The 26,314-nt window shown below is 39.0% G+C and overlaps 2 protein-coding genes across 9 annotated transcripts in view; one reads left to right on the top strand and one right to left on the bottom strand.

Annotated features, from left to right (window-relative positions):
- Positions 1–10,720, top strand: part of BLNK (B cell linker) — a 103,019-nt gene extending 92,299 nt beyond the window's left edge. For 2 of the 6 annotated variants that reach the window (XM_049809877.1, XM_049809878.1), the window contains 6 exons: positions 100–178; positions 630–661; positions 3,649–3,728; positions 7,158–7,241; positions 8,225–8,380; positions 9,602–10,717. In XM_049809877.1, coding sequence (XP_049665834.1) covers positions 100–178; positions 630–661; positions 3,649–3,728; positions 7,158–7,241; positions 8,225–8,380; positions 9,602–9,721 — 551 coding nt within the window. In that variant the 3' untranslated portion in view covers positions 9,722–10,717. Of the gene's footprint in view, positions 1–99; positions 179–629; positions 662–3,648; positions 3,729–4,609; positions 7,242–8,224; positions 8,381–9,601 lie in introns of those variants that run through there. The other 4 variants (XM_049809873.1, XM_049809875.1, XM_049809876.1 and 1 more) reach the window with 4 other exon arrangements.
- Positions 10,721–13,062: 2,342 nt separating this feature from the next.
- ZNF518A (zinc finger protein 518A) lies at positions 13,063–26,112 on the bottom strand. 3 transcript variants are annotated; one of them, XM_049809872.1, is made up of 4 exons: positions 25,924–26,112; positions 23,721–23,844; positions 19,308–21,261; positions 13,063–18,713 (listed from the first exon to the last, which is right to left on the bottom strand). In XM_049809872.1, exons 3-4 carry the CDS (start codon positions 21,141–21,143, stop codon positions 16,488–16,490), a joined length of 4,062 nt encoding a protein of 1,353 aa, XP_049665829.1. In that variant the 5' UTR covers positions 21,144–21,261; positions 23,721–23,844; positions 25,924–26,112; the 3' UTR covers positions 13,063–16,487. The 3 variants fall into 3 exon arrangements, with proteins under 3 accessions (XP_049665829.1, XP_049665827.1, XP_049665828.1); XM_049809870.1 differs by having other exon boundaries at positions 13,063–21,261; XM_049809871.1 differs by lacking the exon at positions 25,924–26,112 and adding an exon at positions 25,090–25,496 and having other exon boundaries at positions 13,063–21,261.
- Between the last annotated feature and the right edge of the window lie 202 nt (positions 26,113–26,314).

The raw sequence follows: 26,314 nt of genomic DNA, 5'->3' as shown, positions 1-26,314 counted from the left end.
AATAAAAGCAGCTCTCCTTCAATGACTGGGACTCTCTTATCTGGGACAATATATTTCTGAAGAAATCTTGACTCTACAATTTGTTTTCCCAAACTACAGAAAAACCTACAGCAGCAGAACGACGACGAGGTTCCAGCCAAGAGCTTCCGCTTCCACCCCTTCCAAGTGGTGCCCAAAAGTAAAATCCCTTTTCATCATGTTTTGAGTATTTCAATGCACCAGCTCTTACTGCTCGGTCTGAACACAGCTGTGAGAATTTCAAAGAGGAGCACTGTTTTCTCTGTAGCCTTCTGTTGCTTTTTGAAAGTCGTTTCTTGAAGGCTTACAGTAGCAAAAAATAAAACATGGCAAATGTATCCAAATACTACAACCACCACCAAAAAGCATGGGAGGATATAATCTCTAATTAGGTGATGGAGACTTAAACCAGATGTTTAAATTTCTACTTGTCAGTACTAGTAGGATATGATTTTTTTAAAATACCAGTATCTGGCCCTTATTTCTCAAAGGACAAATGGGTAAGATGGAATGCATTCTACCGCTGCATGCTTCAAATACACAACTTTAATATTTTCAGAACTGGTTAGATCTCCTCAGACCTTTCTGTAATCTCTTGATATTTATTTCAGGCCTTTGCTCCAAAAGTCCTCAATTCTGCCAAGTAAGTATAATTCAGATTTTGAATTATAATGTGATTAACTTGTAATTTCAAATTAATATTTGAATTAAGATTATTTCAAGATGCATGCATATTCATTAGTTTGTCATTAACATTTGTCTGTAATGCATTCAAACAGGCGATCATGTATCCAGGGCCTTAGCTCAGCTAGTAAAATTAAGGGAGTATGTCAGGGTTGTTGTATAAATCGATGGAAACTGGGTGCTTTGTTCCCATTTGTGACTACTGAAAATTCTACCAAAGGCAGTTTGAGCCAGTTCCCATCATAAAGATTCCATCAATCTTCCTTGCCACAGAATAACCCTAAATATGACATTTCTGGGCTGTTCCAGGCTTCTGTTACCAGAAGCCAGACAGATTATTATTGCATCCAGCAATTTTTTCTCTACAGGGAAAAAAAAAAAAAGGTATTTTTATAATGGCAAACATTAAAGCTCTTCCGTAAGTAACACTTTCAAAGAGGGACTTTGTTTCAGTTCACATCTAAAAACAAATTAGGTAATATGAACTCTCTGCACAGAAGTGTAAATTAGAGCTAATATTTTTCTAGTCCCTTGTTAGCAGACACTTGTCTGACCTTCCTACAAGCCCTTTTCTGCCTGTATTTCAGTCTGAACATATCTTTCGTACTGTAAATGGATGATGCACATAGAAATCTGCGTGCGGTGTAGCTTAAGCTTATATGCTGTTACTAGTACTTCTCTCTATTTCCTGCAAATGTTTGCTTGATGTATGTTGCAATTACATCTCCTATGCTGTGGAAGTGTAATAATGGGTTATAGTCATGCAATAGGCTGATGCTCTTAAGTTTGCTCCTGTTGCCCAACTGACATGTTTCAACTTGTAGCATAATTTCTTACTAAAGTATAACTATTCTTTGAGGTCATCTGGTGCTAAATGATGCTCTGATTAGTAAACTTTAACACACTCTTATTCTGTGCCAGGTCCAATAACAACTTAATCACAGATACAATTGGTCCCAATCACTAATGTCCCTTCAGCATAACCTGCCATCTCTTCCTTGTCACCGTACAAGCCTAGTGCTAACTTTTATCTTCATAAAAAGTACTAATTTCCCATATGGCACACTATCAAATGCTCTACTGAAGTCCAGAGTAAGTATACTACCATATTGCCTCTTTGTAGCACTCTTATTTAATGAAAGAGCTATAACACTTCATCTGCTTGGGTTAATTTCAGACTTTCTCTTGCTAGTTTACCTTTACCTCCAAATCTTCATGTTCTTTCTTTCCTTCAAATTCTCTCCTAGGACCTTGTGTTCTGTGGAGTCTGCAGTTGCTGAGGTCACTTTTTCCACTTTAAATATAGCAGTTATGTTTGGTATTCTTTAATCATATGGTACCGCCCTGACTTGAAATTTATTTAAAATACTTGTTACTAGTCCTGCAGTTTCATGTGCCAGTTCTTAAAATTTCTGGGATAAAGATTATCTGAGCCCACCAGTCCAATTGTACTAAGCTATTTGAGTTTTGCTTCCAATTTGGTTATGGAAATTTCTGTTTCTGTACCAGAACTACTGTTGGTTTAGTACCTAGATTATCTTTAAGATCAATAAAATTCTTACTGCAGACAGCCCCGTTTCTCTTTCTTTTTACACAGCTAAGGAATCTCTTACTATTTATTTTAGTTTTCTTTTGTAAAGTCTAATTCAGCCTGACTTCTGGCAATTCGTACTTTATTCATACAACATACTTTTCAGCTGTAGCTTTTGCAGCCAGTCAGTCAAAATTTGACATAAAAAACAAAATTCTTAATATTGAATAGCCTTCTTCAGGTGATTACTTACTCATTGAGAGCTGGAACTGCTTCTTGCAATGTCTCCCCTGGACTTGATTGCCACTTCCAGACAGTTGCATCTTTTACTACAAAAGAAGTTCTAAACCTACTTCATGCAGATGTCTGGAGCTCTCCAGTCCAATTGAATTTTTAATTAAGTCACTGTATGACCTCCTTTCTAACATTCTTACTGCTTTCTGAAACCAAAGTCTAAATTAGAATTATATTAGTGAAGATTTGATAAAGCAGTCTGCAAAGTATCATGTCCAGGAATAGGTGAGTGCTAACAATCCTACTAGCATTTTTTCCCCCAAATAGCTAAAATAGGAAATAAACCTTCCCATAATAACAGAATAACTACCACTCAACTTTCTACAGTCATCTTCTCTAGTATAATGATATTGATCTGTACCCAACTGATCACAGGTACCTAAAGCAGACACTTGTACTATCTTTGACCAAGATAGTTTTACCAGAAAACCAATTGTTTTACCAGAAAACAATTATCTATTCTTATTTACCATATTTCTATCATATCATATTACTATGTAACACTACTTAACCATTTCCCTTCTAATTTCTTAAACTCTTTGACATCTGTATTTCAGCCCCAATAGCTATTTTCTACTATGCTTGGTTATTACAATTATAATTAAGCTTCATAATCTTTCCAACTACTTCTGTTTCCCTATTTAGCTGCCTAGACCTCTTGCACACATATACAAACATTTCAGTTAGACTAAATCAGTGAAAAATGATCTCTGAGCTACATGTGTTTTCCTGACTCCCTGACCTATATGACTACTTCTCATACTGGGCTGAGTGCTTTTTGCATTGTGTTCCTGCATTTTCTTTATCTATTGCGACATTGATTCACTTAGGTGGTGGTGGTTTTGTACATTTTAACTCCAGCTCTGGCTGTTAACCAAGTTGTTAAGCAAACTGTTATTAACCAAACTGTTTCTCTCTTTATAAGCAAGGCTCCTCTTTTGAGCAGGCAAGTGTCCCAGGCTCTTAGATAGAGCCCATCCATTTACAGTAGATAGCTTTCCTGAGTGATACCAAATGTCAAGCATTTCCAGATCTTCCAAAGTCCTTGTAACAAATCAATTTCTTGCAGCATAACAAACATACTTTGAAAACTTATACATATTGTTCTTTTTCTTTTCTAGAAGTGCCGGAAGCTGCAAATCGTTCTCTGGGTACTTCCCCTCACAGCAGCATTTCATCTATTTCAAGTACTGCAGACCAGGTATAACATTAGCTAAATTCACATTACAGAAATCTTCTTATCCTTTACTTTAAAGTAGTATTTCCACCCCTATCCCCTTTCTAAATAAAAATCGTGCTCCTTTTGTGGAGGGCATCCACATCCCCTTTTGCAGTGAAGATTTTCTGTAGCACAAATAATATGAATGTTAGCTTTCATACAAAAAAATGCTTAAGAACATACAGCATAGGAGACCTTTAACAAACTGTAGCAAAGTATGTAAACAGCATTATACCAAACCTTGGCACTCTACCAGTAACTTTAAACAAAACCCGAAAAAGCTTCTTAGTTTCAGGTCTTCTGACCCCAGTTCGTAATACTTTGACATCATTTCAAACAAGGAAATCTGTGGTGATGTATTTAAGTACAGTCTTTGATATAGATGGCTATAAAGAGTTTTTAAATGCCTCCTTTTTTCTAACTTATAGCTGTACATACTGTGTCCTGAAAGATAATAATGTGTACCAAGCTATCTGCAGCATTAGCCTGCACTGATGTGATGTGCCAAGAAATCCCAGAAATTTGTAGGAGGAAACAGGGATGCTCTGCTGACTGGCCCAACACAGCAGGATGCAGAGGGCAGAATCACTTTTACGATCATTGCCCTATTTATTGCGGTTTGGGGTGTCAGCAAAGTTTTAAGAACAGAGAAGAAAGTCACTGCTGCCTCTCTCAGAGGATAGTGATGCCTCCCGCTATGTGTTTTAGTCTCTCTCAAGTCCTACTCCTTTCTGTTACTTTTAAACAGACCTCTTCTCATTAGAGTTAATGCTGTCAGGTTTATGACCAATTTTTTTTTTGTATTCTGTTGCAACATTAAGTTTTGAATAATGTAAGCAAATGCAAAGTTATTTTCATTTCAGTGCTATTCTCCTTACTCTCATTTTGGATGAAGGGAGACTGCAAAATGCAGAAAGCCATTCTTACTAGCCCAGTAGTCACAAACAAGGTAAAAATAGTTCTGTTGAGTGCAAAACAAAGGCTCTATTATGCGGAGCCAATAACATTAAATGTTCTAAAGCCTGACATGACAAAGATAATACAACAGTGAAGAACATAAAGGACTTAGAAGTTCTGGAAAAATTTTAACAGTATGTCATACTGGATATTTATTATAAAAATAAAAATTTATTGCTTTCAAATAAACAATCCAGCAGACACTAAATAAACAGCTTGTAGCAATTACATTTGTAGCTTTTATGTAATAGCCATGGGCAAAACCAGAGCTTAATAAAACATCCATTTTGTATTAAAAAAAAAAAGAAAAAAGTTAGTGTTGTTTTCCCACTATTTATGTACAGTGGTATCATTTGCTGTAGCATCCTGCACAATACAGGTGCTTGCAGACATGATTCATGCTTACAAGGTTCATTATTTGTTTGGTTCCCATCCAAACTTTGGCAGCAGCTCTCTGCTTCCAGATTATAGGCCACAGATAATGCTAGAAGAACAGTCTGGGCGCAGTTGATTAGTTGTTCTGTTGAACAAAGATTGGTTTACTAGACTCATTCTCTAAGTGGCAGAGTACCTTGCATACTTGCAATTCCTCTCATCCTATCTTTTTCCAATGAATAGAGTGACTGGAGGAATACATGGAAGAACTTTGGAGGTCAGGTTATATGTTATGGCTTGAGCCAATCTAAGAATTTAGTGCAAGGCCCCCAAAATGGAGGCTCTGCTTTCTCCTCACTGTCAACTCCCCTCCCAGCCACAGGCTTCTCTGCTGTTTCTCTGATCCTGCGGTGGGCTGAGCCAACTCATTAAACTGACTGAAAACCAACCTGGCAGTCAAACACAAGACAAAACAAAAAAGGTAACAGATTTTTTTCTGCGAGATCAATGAAGTGAATTATCTCACTGTGGGATCAGAGGAGCAACGAAATGAGCACAAGATAAAAGGCAAGACATTCCCTTTTTGGCTGCAATAAGCCAGCTAGACCAGCTCAGCCATAATGTGCACCTTCATCTTTAATCTGTTTTGTACGGAGGTGACAAGGCTTGTGTGAAAATGAATTTTATCAGTAAGCTTGTTACTATAAAGTTGGAGCAAAACGGTTCATATATCTAGGAATGTTAATACCCAGCAAGTATTCCTTAGGAAATACTCTCAGCACTATTTCTGTAGCCTTCCCACTCAATTGAGTTAGCTTTTGCATCAACCTCCTCAATAAGAGCTCACTTTTTATGATGGCTGGTTTTATAACCTACTAGTTAATCTTCTAGCTATTGAAGACTGATAATACATAGGTTTCATGTTGCTTCTAATCCCCGATACTGGCCTTCTCTTGAGTATCATTTCTTTTCATACTTCTCTAAAATCCCGCATACCTTTCCCCTAAACTCCACTCCTGTTCCCAAATGTACACTCAATCCTGCATCATCTTACTACAGTTTTCTACCACTTCTTACTCAAATTATAAACTTGTACCACTCACTCCCAACTGCCATCACCTCCTCACATCTTTTTATCTTTGCACCTCCTTTGCTATGAGAGCTTTTATCTTCTAAAACAGAATTCACCTATCTTTAGGGTGCCAATCTTTCTACCTTGTATCTTCAGGTCTGCACCTGTGCCACCATTCATGAAGTCCTTTGTCCCATGTTTTCCACTGGAAGAACAGGTTAAGCTCATTTACTGTACAGAACACTGCCAAGCATTTAACAGAATGGAGGGAGGAAGGATGATCTCTGTGAGGTGTTCACAGGGGATAACATACAGAAATGAGGCACCCAAGAGATATAAGCTGCTCTTGCATTCTGTCACAGATGTAATTCTTTTCCACAGTAAACATGGGTTTATGCCTTTTAGATAAGAGCACTGTTTCAAATGTAAGGATATATTCAGACTCAAAACATAGCACTGTACCAGCTACTAGGAAGACAGTTAACTCTATCCCAGCTAAAACCAGGACATTCGCAAATAAGTATTAAGCATTAAGTATATGGGGAAACTTCATTCCCAAAGCTTAGGTGCCTACCAAATCTGGACATTTAATTGGCTAGCCCACAGCTGAGCAGCATTTAAATTGTTAATGGTCAATTTTATTCCTCAACATTTCTTGGATACCCTCTTTAAACTACTAGAATAGCTTCCTGCTTTAAAAATACAAAACTATCATCCAGTTGAACCTGACTACTTTCCTCAGGGTATTTTTCTTTCTTTCTTCTGTCATGTATCAGCCTTCTATCACACATCTGTTACCACTGTTTTGCCACACTAGTTTTTCTTTGTCCTTCCTCTATCCAACAAATTTGTGAGCTCCTGGCAAAGAATTTTCTAAATTCTGTGTTTTCTAAAGTGTTCTGCATTTGAGTTCCTCGCAGCTGTCATTATTTAGTAGTAACTCCCCTATAGGCCATATTCTTTATCATTATTATTTTACAGGTGAAACACTGTTTCTTTCTTTCTAGGATGCTGGTGTTTATAGTAAAGCATGGTACGCTGCTACCTGTGATAGGAAAACAGCAGAAGATGCATTGTACCGATCAAACAAGGTAGGACACTTGTAAACAATGTCTAATTTAAGAAAAAACTTCAAATAAAAAAATCAAAAGACAATCAGAAATATTCTAAGAATATCAGTTGTATTCTGAACAGGTCACAATACTGTGCCATGCAAATACTGTCAAACATGAAGTTATTGTGGTGAAACTATTTAACTATGGTTTCCACACCAAGACAAAGTTGCATTAGTATAACTCAAAGCCTGGTGCACTGCAGAGAAAGCTATTACAGATTAGAGAGGAAGATCTGATAGCTCACACGCATCCATTAAAATGGAAGGCAAAGCCCCATGACTTTTAAATTACCTCCACCGCTGTCCAATGGCTCATGTAAAAACAGCTGCTGATGCTGCTAAGCATTTTGATATGCATTTAGGTGTTTAGAGAATTTGAGTTCTCTCAGCTATTCTGTGTATGAAAGCTAGTGTCACAGAAGGGAACAGTAACACGTAGAGTTGCGTCCTCAGCATCAAATAAATTTCTACTCTTGCCTAACTCCACAAAGTAGGCTAAAGGGGCAGAGCACTGGGGTTATCACCAGTGTAGGCTACTGCTAACTAGTAAGCACTGGGCTACAGTAGCTCTAGGTGCTCGTCTTTATCAGAGTGCTTTTTGCAGCTCTGGAGAAACAGTATCTCCACCTCTCACTGCCTTCTTGCCTACCTACTGCCACTGATGGTAACTTCATTTCCTAATAATCTGTGGACCCCAACAGACTGCTGCCGCTGTGTGTTTATTCTTTCTTTCTCTGGTTGAGAGAGAACAAGACAGCAGCAAAGGTGACTCTTAAATGTCACCTTTGTAAGCTACTGTTACACAGCAGGAATACATGCTACTTGTCAGCTCCTGCTGTACAGTTTTTCTAATGGGAGAAAAGGGTTTAATGCTAATATAGATGAAAATGTTAAGCTAAAACCAAAGTAAGTTGTTGGAAAAAAATAAGCTGAATAAGCTTACTACTTTTCTCTCTTTAGGATGGATCTTTTCTAATACGAAAGAGTTCTGGACAGGATTCACGGCAACCATACACACTGGTTGTGTTTTACAACAGAAGAGTATACAACATTCCTATACGATTTATTGAATCAACAAGACAGTATGCACTGGGCAGAGAAAAAAGTGGTGAAGAGGTGAGATGACATGGGTTTTTTTTCCTAACAGTTTTCAGTTATATACCTTTAATAAGCAAGGATTAAGATGTATTGCACTATGACCAAAAGGATTCTTCACGAATCAAGATAAAAGTATACTGCATATAACGACTGATGTATCAAGCTAGAGAAACCAGTGTACCATCAGCTCCTGCATACTGTAATTAAAACCATAGATCAAGTTTAAAACATACTCATAGAACTGTTTTGAAAAATTATTAGATCAGAGCTGCAGCTGCTAGATAAATTCTCCAGCTGTTTATAGTCCTCTGTTCACCTTCTACCTAAGACTCCAGTTAACTTTCTTGGAAAATCATAAAGGAAGACAGCCATCCTCAAAAAAAAAAAAAGGAAAAATAAAAAAACAACCCCAAACCCCCCAAACAAAAATTAAAAAAAAAAAAAACAACAAAAAAAACCCACACAAAAACCTCTATCAAAAATGAGAATGATAGTACTTTTAATCCTATTTTCACATAAAGAAAATGTTAAACTCTACTTCTAGAGTGCAAAAATCACTGGCTAGCTATTATACCACACAGATAATTACTCTGATGGCAAAACAGAAACTTGGAACCCAAACACCAATAAAAACTGTTATCACTGCACAGAGTAGGCTTTTCAAGGATGTGAAAGTAGGCTTGCCTTAGCCTAATTATCTGCCTCCCAGGCAACAGTTTTGAGGTTACAGAATAAATAATAGCTTGGAACTCATCTGGCCTACAACAAAGGGTCAAAAATGACCTCAGGAGAAAAAGAGAAAGATAGTCCAAAATCTGTATTTAACCAAAGACCAAAAGGAAAAGCAACAGACCTAGCAGATTCTGGATAGAACTGCCACAGTCTGCAGCCTGATGTATATATATTAAGGTAAACTAAAAGCGGCATCGGTTTATATGCCATGTAGGAACCTCTGTGGTTCAGTTTGTGCAGGTGGCAATGACAAATGGAAAGGACCATAAGATGAGACAGCTAGTGGCCATAGTATCTTCTATTGTCCAAAATGTAATCTGTTTATGACTAGAATCAGGACAAAGAGCAGGATCAGTGCTCTTACTAAAAGGCAGAGCATCTTCCTTGCTAAGAGTCATAGCTCCACTCCCTTGGTGGGAGAAGAGAAAAAGATGATGCAGTGATTACTGACAATATTAGAGCATTAAAGGAAGCCAGCACTAATTAATGTTTGTTTTCTCTATCCAGCGCTTTGACAGTGTTGCTGAAATAGTAGAGAATCATCAGCACACCTCCCTGGTTCTAATTGACAGCCAAAACAACACAAAAGACTCGACGAAACTGAAACACATTGTAAGAGTTTCTTAATCAAACTAAACTGCTTAAATGAAGACTTCTAATCATTTCTTTCAACATCCCAATACATGTGGATCAGGTATTAAAAGAAGAAAATCCAAAATGATAGAAAATACACTTTAGGAGCACCTACTGAGTAGCAAGAGATGCAGTTCATCAAGTTCAACCCCATGTCACCTCTATCAGAAAAGCACTCATATTTAACACGAGAAGCCAAAGCAGATACACCCTTGTCTGTGGCTTCCATCTGTGACAAGACGGGTATTCAAAGTCACATGAAGAACTGCATACCACAGCCCGGTCCTTTGACTGCTATTTGAAGACAGATTTCCTGTAGGACATTTTCACTTTAAAAAAAAAAATAATACCCACAGTGATCTAGTCTTTCCATTTGTTACCTTTACCATGTATCACAGCTTTCAGCAATTTCTTTGTGAAGTGCACAGCCCCAGAAGTTAGAGCAACTCAACCTAATGTACTGCTGTGTACAAGCTCAAACTAGGACTGTACTTCATGTGTTTAGTGGCAATAAAGCTGTCTTGAGTGTTTTAAATTAATGGACATGTATTGTCCTTTTCCTTGGCTTTACTCTGTTTCATTAATATTTTTGTTTGTGTTTTCAAATGTACAAATAAAATTAAAAATATTGTAAAGTCAACAGCATATGGAGACATTCTGGATCACATTTCTTAGCATCCTTCCAGCGAGAAAGCATCAATTTGCTATCAATGATATTTTAATGTATATATGTGCTTCTTCACAAGTTCTGTTGTTATAAAAACTATCACTTTTTACAGCTTCAGCGTATATATTTGGCTTAACAGCTCTCAAATCTTTTGTCTTCAGATTGCCTACCATTGGTGACCCAGGCACATTGCTAAACCAACCACCCACTCAATTCTTGCAGAATTAGTTTACAGACACACACATGCAAAAAAAAAAAAAAAACCCACACCTTTCTTTTTTCAAGCCTGTTCTAGCAGTGGTTTACTTATTGTATTATTGTGAACAAAGTAATTTCTATAAAGGTTAAAGTGGTGAAAATTAAATTGATGAATGTATAAATTGCACCAATGAAAAACTTTTAGGAACAGTTGTCAATTAGTTCTAGAAGGTGTTTGATTTCACTTGGCCTGACAACTCTTCCATCTTCAAACTATTTTCCAAAATTGACACTCCATACATACCTGCTTTGTTCTTTTTGTTCCAGATTAGGCACTGTTCGCTAGGATTATGTGCAAGGCATTTAAGGCAAGATTGAGCCAAGACTTGCAAAGGCTCAGCAAGTCACTTAGAGCTATGTTGTAGCTGTATTCTGCAACTACTTCCTTGTGGTTTTGATCAATTACTTCTACAAGTAATGCACCTGTCTTCTAGGAAGAAGTGCTTACTAACATGACAAAGATGCTCAGCACCTAGCTACCTACTATGCTAGGTCTTATTTTCTTCCCTAGCAACAGATAAGACCCCAGATGTGAAGCAAATGAGACACCTGCAACTAAGAAACAACGTATACAGACTTCACACAAGCCTGCCTCTGACAGACTGTTCACAGTACTACATAAATGCTACATTTAGTATATTGTTCAGTTGGCATTAATTAGTATTATACTAATACTACACTTAGTACTAGTGTAATGTTTAGAACATTAAGATTGCCAAGGCCTCAAAATTAACAAAAGTTATTAGTCTCTGCAAGCTTAATTTACTCCCATATGGGTACTCTGATATTATTTAGTTACGCGAAACATCACTTTAGAAGGTTCCTGTTTCAAGCAATACTCACAATGGAAAACAGTGTGTGAAAAAGCAGCCACTCAATATTTAGCTTTCTTTGCATGCATGTAGAGTCCTTGCCTTATTCACTCATGTCCTGCAGAGCATTTAAACTTTGTTCTTAACAACACTATTTCTTGTTAACCTTTATATATTGGGTCCTCACAAAAGTGTCTGGGTTCTTCAAATACTGCTTTCTGAGTTAGATGTGTAGTATCACCATCATTCTAGAATTGGGGGGAAAAAGGCATGAAAAAGTGAAACTCAGGTGTACCTACAGACTTTCATATGAGAGACTAAGTATCAGGTTTTTAAGGTAATTAGCAATAGTGAGCCCTTTCCATGCTCAAAGCACTGCTGCTCCTGCCCCTCAGCTCTTAAGTCCTCAGCGCTATGCCTAACTTTGTGGCTGATCCACAAATAACGAATATGCTCTAGATTCAACTGCTTTCATCCTCAAACCCTTCCTTTCTTTTTAGTCACGTTCTACATCATTACAGGGGTACCTTACAGTTTTGACAACAAAAATGAGGCAGGGATGTAGTAGGCAACACCACCTTCCATAAAATAATCCACTCATCCTGAGAGGTAAACATCCTAGGCACAAAATAAGGTGGCGGGGGGGAGAACAGGACAGGATGACAAACCCACCAGTACATGGTCACCTATTTTACTATACTCACAGTTTTATAGAGGAAGAAAGCAAGCAGACTAGTAACTCTGCTTTCCTTACCCAAGCCAGATCTTTTATAGCTTAGGCAGACTGTGGTGTAGACGTATTTTGAAACACAGTTTTAGCTGGAGAAGAGAAAGGTTTGAGCAAGTTTCAGGTATAGGATTGCACCAAGTGACCATTTCCTAGATTCTGTATTGACTGCTGAATCAATAGCATCAGGATTTTTAACACAGCATGCTCCATCCTGAGTGCTAATTTTGCATTTTGCAAGGATATAAAATAAATTAGTACTCAGGATGGAGCATGCTGTGTTAAAAATCGTGATGCTATTGATTATATATTGAATCAACCTGAAACTTTTCTCTTACAACTGTTGCAGTGCCAGCAGCTGCTGCTAGTTAATGCTGTCGGGTCTTTCCACCAGGTAGCAGGTATGTCAAGTCTGACCTCTGACAGACACAGGAACACACCTCTCCCCCCATATTTCTTGGATATTGTTAGCTAATTTCTCTTCCATGTAATTAACTGAATAGCTAGGAAAAAAAACAAAGGAAGATGTAAAAGTAGAATTAAAATATTGGCTTTAAAATGAAGTAAATTTTTTGTCTGAGAACTCAGGACAAAGTATCGTATTTACTAATGTACAAAGGAGCAGAAGTGTTGTCTGCCTACCTGATACAGAAAGGAGAGTACAATGAGTACTGCACATCATTCCTGACAACATTGTTCCATGAAAGGAGTAAGAACTTGCATTCTCAAAAATCCAAGTGTTCAGACATGCAAGTTACAGAACTACATTCCTCCTTTACATTCCTCATTCAATCTAAACCACCAGCAGCAGGCAGAGATTCTTAGGAAGTGTTGTTAAAAAAACATGTCTCACATGACAACAGCCCTGGAACAAATACTGAACATAAGTTTTTTTGTTAAAACATCAAAATTACTGAGAAAAAGAAACCATGACTTACCAATGAATACACATCTTGCAAAGAATATACAGTGGGCTAGATTTTAGGCCACTTTACACAAACACACAAATACTGTACAAACACTTGCAGACTCTGCACTTGCACCTATTTCTGTATGTCCAAAACACTATAACCAAGTTAAGGTCTTCTTACCTTGCTATATGCACAATGTTACAGGCTATCTTAAAATGTTATGGTTGCAAACTCAAGCACTCAAAATCAAGACACTCTTCAGATCAGGTTACCTGTGCAACCTTAATTTGTCACATCACATATATCCATTACAATACAAGCATTAAATGTATGATCATTGACTATTTTTCCATATGGATTTATGTGTTTCACTTGGTTGACACAATACTTCAGGGATAAATCATAGCTGTGTAATGAAAGACTGGTTTGTAAGATATTTGTAAGATACCTTTCCCATTCACTGAAGATGCTGAGAAATGCGCAAACAAACATTGCAGGAGTCAGACAGTAAAAAGGTAGCCTTGTCTTGTTAAAGCAGTTGAGCATTTCACTGAAGAACTGTATATTGTCCCTGCACCTTCTACTGCACCATCCACTGCAATGCTGGCGAGACTGCTTAAGCCAAACTTTCTCCTGATGATCATTAACTGTGATCTTAATTTCACTGAAGTCTCACTTGAGATACTTTGAAATCCAATCTGCAGAAGTGCCAAACTCTTAGGACCTCAAACAAAGCATTATGGAAAGCTCATAAGAAAAAAATTAATTATATATATTCCGAACAGTACTTGAGCTATGTGTGTAAATAATACATCATCATAATTAAGGGTGGGGAAACAAAATATTAAATCACTGCTCAAGAGATAGCAACAGTTCTCTGCACTGAATGAGATGGATGTCCATGGATAAAGTGACACATGACAATGAATTAAGATTGTATAAAGCAAGCTTATTTCAACATTTCCTAGCTTTACAATGTTCTTTTTCACAGTATTGTTTAATGTTACCCAATTCACAGGAAAACAAGCTGGATGGAAAAAAATTCTAGTGACAGTTGTCACTCTCATGATTCATCAATATAGAGAAAAACCCTAACTCTACAGCAGAACTTCCACCTCAGAGCTAAGTAACTGTTAACAAAAATTGGTCATCCTTGGTGAAGTAGCACCGAGTCAGTTTTAGCAACAAACTTCACAGATATTTCTGCCAAAGGAGGCAATGGCAATGTCCAGAACTCAGGGGTTCAGTTTCAGGATTTATAGGAGAGCAAGCTCAGGCAGCCAACAGATCCTTCAGTCAAAAAAAGCTTAACACATTTTTGTCTTTTCCTAATGCTGTTTCTTTCCAACACACTTCCTCACCACTACACTGGTCTTCTTCAAAGTTCCCAGCCAAATTAATGTCAGAGCTCAAGCCCATCGTGCAGCACAAAATGATCCAATTTTGATACAGAGCACACACCAACTGTATATTAATTCACCCAAACTATGCTGCCTTGACTGTCTCGGGTACTTCAGTTGACTCCCATAAATAACTCACCAGCTACAAGGCTAGTGTGCATCTTTCTGCAAACAGACACAGTAAGAAAGAAAAACATATCTAGCTACTGAAGTATTTTTTTTTTTAAATCATTTTCATTATAACACTTTTTAAAACATAAGTCAAATTCTGTTACTGGTGACATCCCTGTGACATCCGTGAAAGACTTCCATTGTTTCATTGGTAGTAAGTCAAGCTTCACTTTTGCCTCATGGAAATAGTCAGAGAACTACCCCTGGGCTTGCATACAATCTAAAACCTCAGAAACTTAAATGCCCCAGTCCTCTCCAAGTCCAGCACTCAATTTTGACAGTCTTTCCATCAATACTTTGGGAAGCTGACTTACACACCTAAGATGTAATCTTCCAGTACTTAGACTAAAGGTGCCATATGGTAAAGGCACTCCCACTGAAGACTGGATCTAGCCTCCAGGTTCATTAACATTCTGGAGGACAAAGCCTCTAAACACAGTAATTACTGTGGATAATAGGGACTTTCATTTGTATACTCTCAGTCACTATGGATAAGATACAGTCTTTTGTTTACATACCCTCACATAAACATTAAGAAATGTGAAGCATATCCTCCCTTCACTGTTATCCTTAAAACTGTAAGTGGGAAACAAGCAGGCTCCTAAGAATATTACCCAACTGGCGGATAAAATGACGGACAAGTAACTCAAGCCTTGGTTTTGCCAAACACCATGTACCCTAAAAGGCAGTCCATCTGAATAAGCAATGGTAGAAAATACTATTTAGTCATTATGGGGACAAATTACATCCACCTGGAAAAAAACTATAATGCAGTTACAGGCCTGAAATGGTGCTTTGCACTTCACCATATCCTGGCCTTCCTATAGGGTTTGTGGCAGTCATACTATTAAAAAAAATAGAAATATTTTCTATAAATGCTCACAGTCATATTCTGTAAATACAAGTTATAGCAAATTTAATAGTGACAGAGTCAATACAGATTAGGAATGTTCACCATTCTTAAACATCATATACATTATGAATATATATACTGTATATTTTCAACTGATTCCATTCTCAGGCTCACCGTATTAACACAATCGTAACATGTTTTATTAATTTATATGAAAAATACTTCACTAAGAAAGTAGACAAACTGCACAGAAATAGTACAAGTGTCATGTGCATAGCAATATAGCTTAAAGCATTCACATATGGCTTTGTTTAAATGAAACTATTGGGGAAATGGCCCTATATGGGCCTATGGTTACACAGTTGACATAATGTAAACTGCTTCACATCTTTTAGGCACTTGCTAACAATAGTGTTCAATCCCTGAAAAACAAAATCAAGAGCTAACAAGTGAAAATAACAAAAATCTCAGGATAACAGCTGTGTGTAGTTGAAAACGTTGTAAAAATTGCTTTTAGTAGTGCATGCACAGAACTGAAAAATGAGGAGGGGGGGTAATTTCTGTGCAAGGATTATACCAAATAATTGAAAAGTATAAAAATATTTACATGTTTAGGTTTTCTTCAGTATGTACAGAACAAAAGCCCTGAAGACTCATTCTATTGAATAAAAATATAGGACATGATAGTAGTAACAAAAAATAATATATATTTTTATGGAATTGTATTTGCAGTTAGTTACAAGTTATCTAAACCATAAAGCTCCTTGATCTATCTCAAACTTGATGGCAACAGAGAATCTGCTCTTCGCTTTAAAACACAAGCACTTTGCATCATTTTTAAACTTCAGTTACAATACTGAAATACAAAACAAAATTACTTGTGTATCCTCATTAAATTGATTCTCTTTTTAAAAAACTGTACTGTATGATATTTAAGTGTTATTTTCTTCACTGGTCATCATTACGTTAATGAATTCCAATCTCGAGTAGCCTCCATCAGATGCCTCTGTCCATGTCCTACCCAATTATCCTGATTGTCAAATATTCTACCGCAAAACCAGCAGCTAAACTTAGCTTTCAAGGTATTATCAGAGGTAGTTTTCACAATCTGGTAATTGTTTTTGCTAGTCTTTTTCAGTGTTAATTTTAAGACAAATCTTTCTTTTACGGGGCTAATAGGTTTTATTGTCCTGTGCCTCTTCTGAGAAAGATCATCAGTAGTTATGTCGAAAGGATGGCAGAAGGCTGGCTGCAGAAGTGCTTCGATAGTTCTTTTTGACAATGAAACCTTAAGAACATGTCCCTTAAATTTAGCAATGGTTTTCATTACATTTACAACTTCTGGAACATCGGCATCAGGATGGTTAAGCACAACAACTGGTTGATTTCTCCGAGGGCATTTTACAAGCTGTTTAGAATTAAAAGGAAGTAATTTCAAAGTCCTCACGGTTTCTTTTGATGCCCTTGGTTTGTAAGGGCCACCTGATTCATTAACAACTTCAGCTTGATTCTTTTCCTTACACTTTCTGTGCAACGTTACTTTCTTTCTTGGAGGTTCTGGGCAATTATCCTTACTTTTCCGTTTTAAATTCTTGTTTCTTTGCACACCCACAGTTTCTGAACTTTTAGACCCAGTTTGTTTTAAACGACGTTTTACTTTCGTGGTTCTGTTTTGGGTGCTCCATGTGGACTTCTGACTACCAAAGTTATTCCTGTTGTTAGCAGTTATTACTTTCATACTCTCAATAGAACCTTTTTGCAACTGTGTCCCTGCAGACTTAGTAGAATAAACAGGTTCTACAGAAGGAACACAACATGCTGGATTATAGCTTGCCAAAGAGGCATTTGCTGGCATTAACTTACCTGGTAAGATTAAGGCATCATTAGAAGTAAGATTAGTTTGTTTCTGTGCTATTGCAGGAGTAAGGGACTGCAAGTTATCCAAGTGTAGTGAGCGCACTGAGTTGCTTACTGACTGAGTGGTGTCAGCCAGTGTATCTGAAGTAGAAGTCTTAATTTTCAGCAAAAGCTTTTGTTGCATGGCTCCAGTTTTCTTTGGTTGACAATTTTGATAATGAGCATTATCCTGAAAAACACTATGTTTATGAACTGCAGGCTTGTTTGGTGTCATACATTTCAGAAAAACTGCCTGCTGTCCATCAGGCAAAAGTGCATAAACATGTTGTTTCTGTTTAGTTTCCTGTTGGTTTACTGACTCTAAGGAACCAAAGACAGCATCCTGATGCTCTGATAACACCTTCACAGAAGAAATTCCATTCACGGATGACTCCGATGAGTTTGTAATTACAAGAGGACCTTTGAATGGCACGCTATTCAATGAGTCATTTGCTGTACTACATGCTCTGCTATTACAGGAACTTCTTAAGCTTCTGAAACTGTCGTTTTTCCCCTCCACTTTTGAAGCTGGTATGGTTATTTTACCATATTCTTTAGATGCAACTCTCCCTAAAACCTGAGAATTATCACTAGGGACATTTGCAACTGTTCCAATTGCCCTGCTAAAAGTGAAAATCATTCCAGGTCCTTTATTTAAAACAAAAGATGCAGGTACACCTTTAGTCACGTGCCCATCTGACGAACTGGTTGATGGAAGAGATTTTCCTGAAACCACCTGTAGTCTGGGCTGGTTAGCAAGGTGCAAAGGAACAAAAAATCCTGATGGAGGGGGCTGAACTAAAAGGGTTTTCTTCTGTTCCGGAAGAACTGGTGAAAAGCTGCTAGGATTTGGGGTTATAGACAGTAGTTTATCTTTTACTAACTGCTGTGTTATGATTGCATCTGAATGAGTTTTTAGCAACGTACCAACACCCGGAGTTCTGGATACTTTATCTATTCCCTGTGAATCAAATGATGTCCTGGGTGTCTGCCTTTCTCTCCTACAACGTATACCTTCGTTTGTGCTACATCTTGCGTTCAACTCTCTTTTATATAAATGAAAGTCTACATTAGAAGGAGGCCTCTGAAAACCACATGCAGTTGCAGAGCTTTTTAAATGTGTAAAAGCTTTATTCCCTGTCTCGTGACCAGAAAGCAGCTTGTCAGAGTGAAGTTTTATGCAGTTATTTGACTTGCTGTGGGATTCGTGCTGAGCAGTTGCTTTCACTTTTAACACATCTTGCAGTAACTGGTTTATTTCAGGTGATAAATAATTAGCTGCTTGTTCACTCTGCAATGAGAAAACAGATGTGATTTTAGGCATTAAGACTGAGTTAACGCAATCAGAGGCATTTTCGTGGAATTTCTCAGCTACGTTCTCAAAGCCTTGATGTATGTTAGCATCCAAATACTGCTGACCATTATGCTGGTCCTCTGTAAAACACTCACTGCCAACAACACATTTAGATTGGCTTTTAGAAGACACAGAGTTATTTTTAGTGTTTACATGTCCATAAGTTTTATTAATATTTGATTGGGCCGATATAACTTTATCTGGTTTTAAGCTTTTCATCAACTCTGAATATGAAGATGCAGATTCACTTCTCCTACTGTTTTGAAAAGAAACAGTTTTGCTAGATATAAATTCTTTGTATCTGTCATCTGTTGACATCCAAATGCTACATGGGTTATCGGAAGTGTCCATTTTGGAATAGTTGTGGAAAGACAGCAACCCTTCATTAGAAGAATCCACTGAAGTTGAATAATAGAGATTATTAGTTCCATTACTATTATTCAGGCCACCATTTTGTATTTTCAGGTCAGGTAAGAAGGGCATTTTCATAGGGTCATAGTGAAGCGTATTTGTAATAGTGGGTGGTAATACCTGAGGATGACTTGGAGGACTATAGCTTCCCCATGAGATACTACTTCGAGTTCCAACTTTTGTCACCTCATCACATGGAGGTACAGTTGAGCCCAACTTCATTGGCAAATAATTCGAACTTTTTCCTACAGCTACATTAGAAGGTGCTACAGTTTGAGAAACGCTCCTACCATAAAGTAAGGAGTTATTTTGTTTTTCCACTTTTGTTTTTCCTGAATGAGGAGCAGAACAAGAAAATGGAGGGGAGGTTAATGGGTGAACAGAATTGTTCTTTAAGGTTGACTGATCAGTTACACATGGTACAGCACCTGAAGAGAAGCCACAGGGATCAGCAGTCTGTAGCAAAGGAGTTGTAGAACCATCTTTAATAGGATCGGCTTTCTGACCCAACAAATGTATGTTTTGCTTACTTGTAGGCAACAATTTTATCACAATATGTTGTTTTCCATCGACCATTTTAAATCCCATAAATTTAGCACTGTAATTTGCTGGAACAGATATTTTATTGTTTTTGACCATCAATACCGTTGGCCCATGAACAGCATTTTTCAATAATCCCAGGCCATAACTTGTTCCATCATCTGCTTTATTGTATTGTGCAGTAGTAGCAGAGAGCATTCCACCCATGAAATTATGCTTTTCTGTATATATAACTTGATCTGTTTCTTCATTTGCTTCCACATCTTTCATACACTGGTTCAGGTCCTCAGCTTTTGTTTGCATCTTATTCACACTTCTTAGCACTTGTGCATTTTTTTCTCCAGTTTTGTCACTTCCACTGCTTATTTTTTTCCGTCTCCAGAGAGCTTTCTTCGATGCTCCCATTTTATACCTTCTTAACACAAGCTTCAGTCCTGCTGGAGTCTTCACTATACTTTTTTCACATTTCTCCTTTTCCAGTTTTTCTTTTGCATATAAGTGGTCTCTATGCAAAGCTATGATATGTTTTAAAAGATAATCTTTCCGTGGTGTGCTGTAACTGCAGTAATGACAACCAAAAGGAAACATACTGGTATGAACAAGAATATGTTTCTGGAACTCCTCTTTTGTAAAGCTTACGTGATGGCATTTTCCACATTTGTATGGAACCTCATTATGTCTATGAATGTGCTGAACAAATGTGCCCACATCCTGGGTAGAAAACCCACATTTTTCACATTGAAAGTGACCATTTATACAATGCTTTGATGTGAAGTGTTTTGTCAAATCCAACAAAGTATACATATGTTCATCATTACAGAGCTCACATTTTACTAAAGTGCTACGATGGGTGCGTCTATGCTGTTTAAATGACTGAAAGTCATTAGCCGAGAAGTTACACATCTCACAAGGATACAAAGGCAACTCGCCATAGTGTAACAGCTGAAAATGTTTCTGTAGATCATTTGGGCTGTATCTAATGTTATCTTTGCACTTGGTACAAGTGAAATTCAGTATCTTTGCTGTAGTTTTCAACCCTTCTTCAAATTGCACTTCTGGTTTATTTTGCAAGTGGCTTCCCTCTGAACAATTGGGATTGCTTCTGTTTATTTTCTCTAGACTTAAGGACTTCCTTGCAGTTTGCTGTTTACACTGAAAGAGTTTTCTAAATCTATCAACTTCATGTTTCATTAATACTTCATTTGGAATGTTCACCTTGGGTAAATCAATTTTCACATTTTTTAGTTCGTACAAGACATTGACATCTAAAATTGCTGGTTGAGTCATCATACTTAAAGGATCATTCACCAGTGCTTTTGCCAAAGTAGTATCTGTAGAAAAATTCTTTGCAGCATTGTGTTTTAACAAATTAATTTGCTTTTTATCAGAAAAAACCTGTTCCTTTTCAGATGGCATGATTTTAGGTTTTCCTTTTCTTTAAGTGAATTCTTGAGATTAGTCTTAGTTCCTGCAGCAAACAAGACTACTGCACCGAGTTATTCTCAAGGTTCTAGAACTTCCCCATTTTATTCTCCTGAAATTAGAAAACAAAGTAAATATTACTTTTTAAACTAATGCAATTAGGACACCCATTAAAATTCATTAATAAATAAATGCCAGTCTTGGAAGTTGTTGATTTTTATAATAGCATTTGAGAGAAAAAAGATGAGGAAAAAAAATTAGACATTATACTGTAAGCTTTTCTTGTTTGGTTGTGTTGTGTTGGGGGGGTTGGTGGTTTGCTGTTTGGGGTTTTTTTCCCCACAAAATGTACATAATTCTTGAAAAAAAAAAAAAACTTTAAAGAACAACACGTACTGAAAAATAAAAACATTGAAATTCCATGCCATCAAATTTTGGTTTTCTCCCACCAGGACAGTCTGTAAGCATGAGAAATCCCAAGAGCTGCTTTTGTAAGATGAAGCTAGCATTTATTATTCAGGATTTCAAGCAAATATAAACACAGTAGCTCCTCTGTGACATGGATCACTAGCTGAACCTAGCTGAAGTACTAAAAACAAGTCAAATTCAGCAGGAGTTGATACTTTTGTTACTCAAGTCTGCTACTCTATTGGTAGCTAACTATTGTTCTTAAAAAGAAAAGAAAAAAAAAATCGAAGTCTGACAAAAGATATACTTCACTAATGGAGACATTACCCTTATCAACACCAAAAAAACCACCACACTCCTCTACAATGAATTTTTCACATGCCTACCTTCAGTATCACACAAGTCTGAAGTAGTCAACAAATATAATGTTACCTCCGTTTCCTCGCCATATGTTCCTGGGCATAGGTTAATCTTTTCAGAGCAAGTGCATGACTGACAACAGTACTCCTCTATGGATTAAGAGGCTGAAACAGGTATGGTCAGCATCATTGTCTTGCTACAGACTTAATATCAGTGTTTCTATAACAGACTGCACTGACAATTTATAGCAGCTCAAGTGTATGCTGAAACAACACTCCCATATGTCAGCATAAAATCAACAGAAATGGAATAGCAGCGAAAATAACTTGAATTTCAAAAAGTGAAACTGAAAATGAAGAACTGTTTCTTCACTACTCTATAACACTTTTTACTAAAAACTTTTCTGTAGTAGAAGTCACAGCATCACTTTCTTCTTTACTAGCAAAAGTTAGTGAAGTGTTAGCTGAAATCTGATCAGCAGCTCTCTCCACTGTTCTCCTGCCCACCCTGAAGCAACAGACTTGGAACTCATTACATCATCCTCTTTATTCACATTCAAACTGGAAGAATGATCACATCCCCTCCCTCATTGTGATGAAGTTCAAGAACTGCTTCTAGAGCTCCAGGCCATCATAAGCATCACCACTGTCTTGCAAATATTTTCCTATAGTCCTGTGAGAAGGAAGTATCTAGCATCACACATGTAAATTCCTGACAAAGAAAATGGAGACTGAAAAATTTTCAAGGCAATGTTCGGTATCACATAGCAAGAAAAGCTTTTTTTTTTTTTTTTAAAGCATATGCTTTATTGCATTCCTTTGGAAAAGATATTAGCATTTCTGCACAATTCTTGACAATAATAAGCAAAACAGACTTTGACATTTTATACAGACTCCAATATCAAATAAATTCAATTAACTGTGTTCTTCAGCTATGACACCTGGAAGATTTCAACTATACATTTGACATTCAAATAAACCAAAAAAACCTACATATCACAGACATGGGCACACACACTCCCTCCTTGGGAGTCTTTCCAAACTAAAACACTTTAGGTACAGGATTTTTATTTTTAAACTCAATGATACATTTCCCATCTTCCACAGAGAAGATTAATACAAGGGATATTACTCCACTTTGAGCCTTCAGAAGAGAACAACTCACCTACATTACACTCCATTTTCACCAAGAGAGTACCGTATTATAACACTTTCTCTTGTCCATGGCTCAAATCCCTTATTTGAACAGGAGCAAGCTGAACTCCCACATAAAGAAGAAGTAACTAAAAATGACTTGGACTTGTTAGCTTGAAGAACTTTATTAATACACAGATGCAACACATAACGATCACAGGTTGCATGATGCAATACATCATCCTGATGGTAGCTGCCTATCATTCAGATTCAAATGTTACACTGTCAAATACTAACAGCTGAAATATGTATGCAATCAACACTATAAAAATCCAAAGTGGGTAAACTATGCTGCAGGGAACAAGCCTCAGACTTTTAACATGGGGCCAACATTGTCCTCAGTTGGGCAACATTTTGCTAACTGGATAAAACATTTATGTTTGGCAAAGAGTCTCAGTTGGGGATATGCAAACCTGATTTGAAATCTCCTTTAACTAATTAACCACACAAATTACAATTTAACCTTGTTATTATTGGGTAGCATGTACTATTGACAAGCACCTGCAGAACGACAAATAAAAATATTTACTAGAAACAGCCAACTAGTAACAAAAAAAAAAAATTCCAAGGATCTTTAAATGTACATTACCAAACAAGAAGTCAGACTTACACATGAAGAAAAGACTTGAGTTCAATTCTTCAACAGCCTTTTCAACGTTTTTCCACACACATAGAAGAGGTAAATATGTAAGACTCAGAAAAGGCCACAGTCAGGAGGAATACTGCAAAAAGGTCTGGAAACAAAAGAAAAGGTATTTTAAAAGGTGTAAATGCAAGCTGTAACTGAAGGAATAAGCTGAAAAGCACAAATCCTTCACAATTTTACATTATACGTATTTTTAACACATTTAAGACAGAAAAATTGTAACTCTCTCCCAAATAACACCATCAAATACAATGCAAATTCTAAATTAACAAGTGGGATTAAAAATCACTAGCAAACTCCTCCTAACAAGGCCTATTTTAACCTTAGCTTTGTCACTACATCTCAGGCATGTGTAACTGGTAACCATAAACATATGATAACTTAAAAACAAGGCATAAAGAAGTAACCGGTACCTCAGTCCATCAAATTTTAACTTGAACTCAAAAGATGCTTATCTTTTGTTAAGTAAAAATTTTAATAAATTCTACAGCAAAGACCTAATTATAATTTTCTAGAAATTTTGCAAAAGTCTGGAAGGGAAGTGGAATGTTACATTCATAATATTTGAAACAATTAAGTAGATTATAAAGCAGATATAATGAATACAAACCCTGAAAATACCTAAGCATACACCACAGTTAACTCCCATTAAAAAAAAAAAAAAAAAAAAAAGAAAAACACAAAACACTACACTAGGCACAAGCATAAGTAACCACTTGAGGCTCTAAGTCTCAATTTTCTTCCCCTAAAAATGATCCAATATGTCAGTATTTTGTTTACAAAAAGTACGCATGGAGAAAAAAAAAAGTTTTGGCTATATGCTTTAATCTAGTGATAAATGACAAACAGGAGTAAGACACTCCTAAATTAGGTACCTTTTACAGTTTTTCCATTTAGAACAAGTAACCATAAATGCAAAGTACATTTCCAGGCAGGTAGTATTTTCAAGATTTCTTTAAAAATTGTTTACAGTCATTTAGATGTTACTAAAAAACAACCCCATGCTGCTGTATTTTCCACGCTTGGTCCCATCCTACGTATGTCTGCAAATTCAGAGTAGTGCCTTCGTCTCTACAAAGATCCAGGCACATGCAGGAACTTAAGAGAGCTAGATCTTCAGGAACCCATAGAGCTAGAGCTTCTGGCGGTCAGATACAATCTACCTGACACAGCAAAAGGCTGCTTTTGTAAAAACAAAATATAAAACAACATTACTAAATCACTCCCCAAGCTGACAAACACAAACGCAGACACCCATGCTCCGCAGCAAACTTGCCATTTACGAGAACAGCAGCTGAACGCTCCAGCGACAACACGGCCACCGCTAACGTACCTGCGGACAGCCGCTTCCTCAGCCCGCTCCTGCGATGTCGGGGGGACGCCCCCCGTCCGCCTCCCCGCCGGGGGCCGCCGGCCCCGCCGTCAACGAGCGGCGGTCCCACAGGGCGAGGAGCAGGGCCAGGGCGCGGGGCTGTCCCCCTCCCGTCCCCGGGACGAGGAGGCAGCAGGAGCAGGGACCAAAACACGAAGCGGTCGGTGACGCCGGACGGGCGGGGGAGCCCCCGGGGCTGCCGTCGCCGCCCCAGGGCCGGGCCGGGCCGCGCCGCGAGCTCCACCCGGCCGCGGCGGCAGCGCCGGACGCTCCCCGAAATCGGGGTGGGGGCGAGGGGGGGGCGAGCGGGGCGCGCCTCCCCCTCCTCAGCTCCTCCGCGGGACCCACCCGGCTCCCCGGGCAGCCCCACCGGGCAGCGCCGCCCCCGCCCCGCCGGGCCGGGGCGACCGCACGGCCCCGGGGGAGGGGGGGGCGCCGCGCCGCCCGCACCGCCTCGCCCGACCTCGCGTAGCCCGGCGGAGGGATACGGCGCCAAAAGCGGGTCCGACGCCAGCCACGAGGCATTCTCGCCCGCTCCCCGCCGCGGACCGGGCCGCTGCCCGCGGGCCCCGGCCGCCCCGCCGCCAGCCCCGGCAGCCCCGCGGGCCGGAGGGGGTGGGGGGCGCGCACTACTTAACGGCTCAGCCGTACCACCGGGCGGCCTCCTGCCCTGCCGCGGTGTCGCGCCGCCTGCCCGCCTCTCTCCGCCGCAGCCCGCGCCGGACCGCGCCCTCCCGCACCGCGCGGGGACACCTCCCCCCCCCCTTCCCCGGCCGGCGCCCCTCGCGGAGTTACCTCGCCGCTCTCCATAGCCCGGCGAGTCGCTGTTGGCGGCCATAACAGTTTCCATCCGGGGACTGTAGGGCTGCGAGCCCGACGGTGGGGGCGGCCGCGGCGGAGGGATACGCGTTCACCTGGAGAGACGGACGGCGGCCGACGAGGCCCAGGGCGGGGGAGTGCTCGGGTGGGGGGAGGGGTGGGGCGCCACCGCCCCGCAGGCGCGACGGGCGGCGGCCCCGCGAGGCGGCGGCACGGGCAGCCCCCGCTGCCTTCCTCCTCCTCCTCCTCCTCCTCCTCCTCCTCCTCCTGCTGGGATGGGGGCGGGGGGGAAGCGCTATGCCGGGCCACCCGGCGGGAGGGCTCAGGCCTCCCGCACCCCTTCCCCGGGGCCGCCGCGGCCTCCCGC

The sequence above is a fragment of the Accipiter gentilis genome, chromosome 9 (genome assembly GCF_929443795.1).
Source record: "Accipiter gentilis chromosome 9, bAccGen1.1, whole genome shotgun sequence".
NCBI lineage: Eukaryota > Metazoa > Chordata > Aves > Accipitriformes > Accipitridae > Astur > Astur gentilis.
Note: the sequence above shows the minus strand (reverse complement) of the source record. Positions and strands in the feature narration are given on the sequence as shown.

Bases quoted from the DNA above. Each gene is read 5' to 3' on its own strand.
- ZNF518A (XM_049809870.1), bottom strand. From the start codon at position 21,143: ATGCCATCTGAAAAGGAACAGGTTTTTTCTGATAAAAAGCAAATTAAT.